The sequence below is a fragment of the Phyllopteryx taeniolatus genome, chromosome 14, assembly GCF_024500385.1.
Source record: "Phyllopteryx taeniolatus isolate TA_2022b chromosome 14, UOR_Ptae_1.2, whole genome shotgun sequence".
Lineage (NCBI taxonomy): Eukaryota > Metazoa > Chordata > Actinopteri > Syngnathiformes > Syngnathidae > Phyllopteryx > Phyllopteryx taeniolatus.
In genome coordinates this window covers 11,529,005-11,536,754 of record NC_084515.1, presented here as the reverse complement: position 1 = coordinate 11,536,754, position 7,750 = coordinate 11,529,005, and the positions used below count along the sequence as shown (strand labels likewise).

At 43.5% G+C, this 7,750-nt stretch overlaps 1 protein-coding gene across 1 annotated transcript; it reads left to right on the top strand.

Moving 5' to 3' along the window:
• The first annotated feature begins 1,134 nt into the window (after positions 1 to 1,134).
• On the top strand, positions 1,135 to 7,465 carry LOC133489427 (zinc finger and BTB domain-containing protein 14-like). The gene is made up of 2 exons (XM_061798496.1): positions 1,135 to 1,294; positions 3,557 to 7,465. Exon 2 carries the CDS (start codon positions 3,576 to 3,578, stop codon positions 4,752 to 4,754), a length of 1,179 nt encoding a protein of 392 aa, XP_061654480.1. The 5' UTR covers positions 1,135 to 1,294; positions 3,557 to 3,575; the 3' UTR covers positions 4,755 to 7,465.
• Positions 7,466 to 7,750: the final 285 nt, after the last annotated feature.

Sequence of the window (7,750 nt, the reverse complement as noted above, 5' to 3'; positions counted from 1 at the left end):
TCTTGAATACTGTTTCCACTGTCACATAAAAAAAAAAATATACAATTATGGTATGCCCCAGTTTTATAATTTCAAGACTCACACCATTTTCTTTGATTTACGACACGCTGGTAAATCTAAAAATCCATTTTAGCATACACAGGTCAAATTTGACCTGGAATAGCCTCCGTGTATACAAACCTTGCAACAGCTATACAAAAACAGCGGCAACTTGAAATATTTTCACTTTTTGTGCATCTTTGGTCAGCTTAAGAAAAGTCATCTCATATATATCAGTGTGAAAGAATAAAATGTAGGGTATTTTATTGCTGTCATAACAGGTCAAATTTGACCCGGACCGCACATAAGGGTTAAGTGAGTCGCTTAGATTAGTTATAGGCTAGTGAATTTTCTTTGTGGATAAATTATCGATGTCGAGCTATTTCTGTCTCTTGCTCTATCTCTTGTTTCTATCTTGCCATCTCTCCATCTTTCTAGCGCTGTCTATCAAAGTCGCTCTATCTCTAACCATCTCTCTCTCTCTATTCTATCAAGCTGTCTATCTATAGCTGTCTCTATTTCTATCTTTCACTCTTATCTCTCTCAATATCTTTCTACATTTCTGTCTGTTTCTAGATATCTGCAAGCTTTCTATCGTTGTGTCTCCCTTTCCTCCATCAGTCTGTCTGTCCATCTCTCTTTCCACTTCTATCCCATGCACATTGTCAAACCCATGGCTCGCGGGCCAGCTGCAGCCCACCACATTATTTTATTTGGCCCGCAAAAGCAAATCATGTGCGTTGCTAAAGTCTGTTCCAAAATAGCAAATTGTCTTCACTTTTAATAACGGTAAGCAATTCCAAGTATTTTGTTTGTTTGTTACAAAAGCACTTTTGAAAATAAATAGGCCAAAAGTTGAACAAATTATTTTCCTTGACTTCATATTTAAAATCGTTTTTTTTTATTTTATTTTTTGTGTCTATACTGTAACTAATAATATGATGAGGTCATTGTACATTTCTATGGTTTCACATGGTTGTGGCCCGTGACAAAAAAAATGAGTTTGACACCCTTGCTTAGCTATCAGTCAAACTGCAGCGAGTGAGTCATAGACTCCTTATAGCCGATCTTCGGCTGCAGTAGCGTCTCCGATGTTGTGGGTGGCGCCAGAGCACTGCGGCATTTCCTGCGCGGCGCGGTAGTCACAACAAGAAAGAGGAGGAAGAGGAAAAACGACAGCAGCCGCAGAAGCCAGTGTGGATTCGTCGTCGACTCGCCTTGCGTGACAACACGGGCAATCGCATTCGGGCTTCGGGTAGGAACCTTTTTCGTTTCCCCTTCGATTGGCTACGGGATAAAAAGGTCGTTTTGGCGTCGAAGTAGGATCTCCGCTGTGTTTCCGCGCTCCTTTCGCCTCCCCCCTCCTCCTCGTCCTTCCTCCTCTGTGAACAACATGCGAGCGGAGCTTGAGCTTGGTCAAAATGGCTGGGCGCAGTGAAATGTGAAATATTCTCTCTCGCACGCTTGTCACGCGAGCCTTGAACGCACCGCCAAAGCCTTGAACACACCACGAAATCTAAACGAAAGTACATTTTGTTTATGACTCGCGCACGTCGCCGTCGACTTTATTTTGGCTTTTTATTTCCCCCCGCTGGGAATATTTAGCGAGTTTATTTTTGTGTGATTGTGAATTAAAGGGAGGCCGGTGGTTACCGTTTGGCAAGGGGTGGAGGTGGAGAAGATGCGGGAGTTGAAATACTTGGGGATCAACTGTTCAGAGCAATGGGGAGTGTGCAATAGGTGGTGAAGACGAGAGCTAGTGCAGGCAGGGTGGAGGAAAGTGTCAGGGGTGATCTGGGACAGAAAAGCACCAGCAAAAGTCAAACGAGGTTGCTATTATGGGTTGGAGCCAGAGCTGGAGGTAGCAGAGTTGAAAATGCAGAGATTCTGCATGGAATCGACAATGTGAGTTCAAACTGGAAGAGGCCAGATTGGGAAGGTGTTAGGGAGAAGGAGCTGCCAGGTAGGAGGTAAAGAGGAGATTTATAGATGTGCTGAGGGAAGGCCTACAGGTACGGAGCTACGTTCCAGACTCTGGAGCGAAGTCTGGGTCTGGAATCCTTAACCACCCGCTACTAGTGTAAATCTGCAATACAGAGAAACTATATTTAACACTCGCTGCCATTGACGGCTGTTGAATTCAAATATCCATGTTAACATGGAGGATTGGCAGTGAATGGGGAAAAGGAAGATCTAAAATGGTTTTACTCCTTCTCAATGCTTCAAATACATTTCAACTTACACACTTGAAACATATTTCAACACAAAATAAACAAGTTGCAAGCATAAAATGTACAGAAAATAAATACTGTACGTGTTGTTGCTTCTGTGCCTTTAAGAGGCGGGGTCTGGTGCAAGAGCTGTGGCCGATAGCAGCTTCTGCGTAAGTGTGTTTGTGCTTTACAGTTCTCCCTGTGTTCACTAAACGTCTATAAAAAAAAAAAAAAAGCGCATCAGCAACTGTATTACAGTGAGTAAGTGTGCAAGGTGATTCAAAAGTAACTCCTTATTTTTTGGGGTACCAGCTTATTCTCACTAAGGTCACGGGTGAGCTGGAGCCTATCCTAGCGAGAGGAGGGGTACACCCCGGACTGGTCACCAGCCGTCAAACAGGACAATATTTCGGGTCTTCAATGAACCAAACGTGTGTTTTTGGAGTGAGAAAGGAAGCCGGCGTAGTACCCGCAGAAAACCCACGCAAGCGCAGGGAGAACATGCGAACTCCACACAGGGGAAACTTTTTTGTTTTTTAAATTAAGTTTTCAAAGTGGTCTAATAATACAATGCAAATTCTGGTTTTTATTTTCACATTTTTTATAATAAAAATAGCAGCAGACTACTTTTGTCATTTTCTAAAATACATTTTCAAAAGGGTCACTGTAAACTGCTCTATGCTTTGTCATCAAATAATATGATAACACAATGCGAATTCTGTTTCATGATTTTGTTTTATATGGAAAAGAAAAACAAAATACCAGCGGGAAATGTTTTTTTCCTCCTTTTTTCAAATGGGTCAATGTGACCTGCTCTACAGGGTGGGTGGAAAGTAACTGGACATTACAAATTGGCAATAAAATCCATATTCCTACTAAAAACCTATTGAAACAAACGATGTTCTTTATTACACGGCAATATAAAAGTGAGTGTTTGTATTTCAATGTAAGCACCGGTGGTGTCAACAACAAACTGGCCATCTGGAAGTTATGAAATAAGACCATAAGAAACCCCCCGTCAGTGTTGTCCGTTTAAAAATGTTTTGTAATGACATCAGTGATCCTAAAAATTCTATAGGTAATTTCTACTGCCTAGTTACTTTTCACCCACCCTGTACACTGACCCATCAAATACAACAATAACACAATGGATTTTTTTTTTTTACAGGAAAAAAAGGCCCTAATTTTTGTTTTCTTCTAGATTTTCAAACTCATTTGTTTACGTGTAAACAAGGAAGCCTGTGTTGACTTAGTGTCGTGTCTCACACGAGTTCACTCACTCCCCTCCCCTTCCTCCTTTCCAGGTTGCTCCCATTTGACACCATGTCTGAATTGTTGCGCTACATCGACTACGACCACAAGGCGACCTTCCTGAAGATGCTCAACCAGCAGCGCATGGAAGGTGAGCACTGCGACGTGGTGGTGGTGGTGGAGAATATCGAGTTCCGGGCTCACCGCTGCGTCTTGGCGGCCTGCAGCAACTACTTCAAGAAGCTGTTCAAGAAGCAGAACGACGAGGACAACTCCATCGTAGAGCTCGACTTCATCCGCTCGGACATCTTCGAGGAGGTGCTCAACTACATGTACACGGCGCGGCTGGCCGTACGCAAGAAGGACATTAACATGATGATGTCGTCAGGCCAGATCCTGGGCATCAACTTCCTGGACAACCTGTGCTCTCAGAAGCGTGAGCTGACCAACATGAAGACTCGCGAAAACCAGGCGCCGCCCGGCGACCACGGCCTGCGCGCGCAGGACGCCATCCTCAAGGAGCTGGCCATGGAAGAGGTGCGCAAGAACAGCTTCTACGACACGAGCATGGACGGGATGGGCGGCGCGGGCGGCTCGCACGTGCCACAGCCGCACGGCTACAACACGGGCCTGCCCAAGGAACCGCACGCGCACGGCTGGGGCTCGTCGTCCTCCGGCGACATGAAGCTGGAGTACCTCCTGTACGGCCACCGCGACCACGGCTCGCTGCCTGGCGCCGGGGCCAAGCCGCTGGAGCACGGCGCCAAGAAGGAGCGGCTTCTCACCGCCAACCGGCCGTACGGCTGCGAGCACTGCCCGAAGGCCTTCACCACCGCCGCCCACCTCAAGGAGCACCTGAAGATCCACTCGGGCTTCAAGCCGCACCGCTGCGTTGTGTGCGGCAAGGCGTTCATCCGCGGGCCCGACCTGAAGCGGCACGAGCGCGTGCACAGCAACGAGCGGCCCTTCGCCTGCCAGCTGTGCGAGAAGGCCTTCAAGCACAAGTCACACCTGAAGGACCACGAGCGGCAACACCGCGGCGAGCGGCCGTTCAACTGCGGCTCATGCGACAAGGCCTTCATCAAGGCGTCGGACCTCAAGCGCCACTGGAACACCATGCACAGCGGCAACCCGCGCCGTCAGATGTCGCTGTCGCCCGCCGCCTCGCAGCACGCCACTGACGACCAGCGGGACTGGAAGCTGGAGGCGGCGGCCGCGGCGGCGGCGCACTCGCACAACTCCGACTGCTGAGACTGGTGTGCCCCCCCCCCCCCCCCAAAAGCCCACATCCGGCAGGCTCGAAAGACTTCTTCTTCTTTGTTTCCACGTGTAAAATCAACGTTTCGTTTTTCTCACAAACCATTGTTAGAATTATGGTCTCATTATTATTTTGTTTGTGTCATGATGCCCAAGAGGAGCTTAAAGGAGACATTATTATATATACACACACACACAGTTTAACCCTCCTGTTGTGTCACCAATAATGCCCACGGTCAGCATGAGCCCCTATCCGTTTTCTATTTGTCTTTGCTTTTTATAATTGAAAGAGAAAAGAAGCATCATAAATTTTATGCAATTTTTTTTTCATTTTATTTTATGCAAGTGGATATAAAGTTTACACACCCCCTGTTCAAGTGTCATATTTTTGTGATATAAAAAATGACACCAAGTTAAATAATTTCAAAACTTTTTCCAATATTAATGTTCAACTCAGTTGAAAAATATATGGCTGGTGGCAGCTCCCGGTGGACCATGTGTTGACAAAAAAAACTGACAGGAACAGCGCCCTAGACCATCTGAAAGTTAATTCTGAATGAACACAGCCACATCCCAAGAGGGTGTGCACACTTGTGCAACTACATTATCTCAGTTGTTTATTTTTACTTCCCCTCTCAAAAGATTATTTTATTTTTTTTTGTCGACTTGAGTTATTCCGGTTATAGATGACGACACAATGGAAAAAGTTTTGAAATGCTTTGTCTTGGTCTCATTTTTTTTACTTCACAAAAACCTGACATTTGAACAGGGTTGTGTAGACTTTTTTTATAAATTTAATTTCAACCCTCATTAAAAAAAATGTACATATCCATTTTTGAACGGCTCAATGTAACAGAATATTTAAAAAGTATAATAACAGTGCATATTTTAGAGAAAAGAAAAAAATGTGAGGACAGCAGAATAAGTTTAAGCCTCCCTTTTTTTCCTCAAATTTCACACAGGTCAATGTGACCTGCTCCACGCGTAATTTATCAAATAATATTACACAATGTAAATTCTGTTGTGATTTGTTTTTTACATTTTTTTTTCCAGAATTGTTTTTCTAGATTTTCATGTGGGGCCCATTTAATACAATGCAAATTGTTTTTTTTTCTGTTTGGTTTTTTTAAAGAAAAGGAAAAACTAGGTCAGTAAAGTACATTTATTCCTCATTTTATTAAATGTTTTTCTCCATATTTTCAACTAGATCAGTATGAGCCACAACTTAACAACAGGAGGGTTGAAACACTTGCCAGGCGTCATTAATAAAAGTTCAAAAAATTCTCGGGTCAAAACGCACAAAAAGTTGAAAGTACTTTTGGTTGGGGGTGGAGTCAGTCTCTGCTCGCCCCGCCCCCGTCTACTACGGAGCCAACGCCGAGTACGGCTTTCGTTTCGAGCGGCTACTGTGACTAGCCAGCCCGGACTGAAGAAAAAGGAATCCCTTTTTGGGACATAGACAATGAACAAAATATTTCTTTGATTTCACAGACACAGACCTATTTGTATACAAGCAATGAAAAAGTTCTGTTTTCACATTATGTCCTCTTTAACTTTAGTTGCGTATATTCATGTGGGTGTTTTTAAATGGACGTGTTTATAGTCCGTACCGATTGGCCGCTCTGTACGATAAAGCGAGGCGACCGTTTCCTGCGTTTGTCACGCGGCGATGAGAGCAACGCGCCGGATCGCCGGCGACTAATTTACTGTCATACAGTAACACGCACGCGTCAGCGGTCAGCGACGGACGTCTGTATATACTGTAGCTTACAATGATTAGCTTGTGGCACAATTTAGAGTTCACAACAAGGAATTATGCACATACGTATATAAATATATAAATATTAATAACGTTGTCCCACTCTGACGCTTTGACAATAATTTTAGATTTGTTTTTGTTGCTGTTGCTGTTGAAAGCGCACCTTTAAATCACGGAGGAGCGTTTAAGGCCGCACCCAAAAGGAAAGTAAATGCTACGACCATAAAAGACAGTGAAGAGACTTAAAGTTGTCATTTAATGAGAAACAAGTGCTACTTTACAATAAACTCATAATGTTCATGTGATGTACTTTTTTTTTCTGCAATAACCACTTTATTCTTGACTATTAATTTTCAGGAAAAAAAAATGTCCATGAAAAGAATCTCACTTTATTCTTGTAATAAGACCTTCTCGGAAAAAAAAGACTATATTCTTTTAACATTTCCTTGAAAAGAGTACTAATTTCTCATGAGACTTTCTGGTGGTGGGGGGGGGGGGGGACTTTATTCTTGTAAATTGATGAATTAAAAAGTATAATTCTCGTTGGTTTACACTTATACTGTCTTTGACGTTACGATTGTTTCTTGAAAAATGGTCATTTGTGATATTACCATTTTTTTCCTGCCCTTTTCAGTGTGGCCTTAATACTCCTTCATATTTAATAGTGTGCTCTTGCTATTTCTATTTGGTTCTTTTATTTTCCCTGTTAAAAAAAATCACATTTCACCAAAGCTTTTACTATAGTCTAATGTGATTTTATATAACTGACAGGTTAAACTCAACCCACAGGATACAAGTATATTTTTGTATATTTAATGACCGACTGCAACACTCATCTAAATATTACTTATTTGTTTGTATTTGGAAGTAAAACAAAATCAACTGTCACTGTCTCCTGAATATGATATCATAATCTTTGTCATTTTAAAATAAAAGCTCGAGCTTGTTTTTGTTTGTTGTTTTTTTTCCAGAACCCAGACTTTTATTTTGGTCAAACTTCCGGCCCAGTTGGCGTGTTGTCTAAGTAGCCTGACGTATCACGAGGACGAGCTCGTGCTCGCTAGCGTGGGACCCGGTCACGCACTTGAGGAGTGAAACACGGGAGGGTCAATGTCTCGCGGCGACGCTAGGCGGCGCCCTTCGCCCGTTCTAACCGACGAGAGGTTCGGAAAGGACCACACACTGGAAACGTCCTGTGCTTCGTTTTGAGTCTTCCAAGCAAAACCCTCTC

Coding starts and splice junctions, on each gene's coding strand:
- LOC133489427 (XM_061798496.1), top strand. CDS start 3,576: ATGTCTGAATTGTTGCGCTACATCGACTACGACCACAAGGCGACCTTC.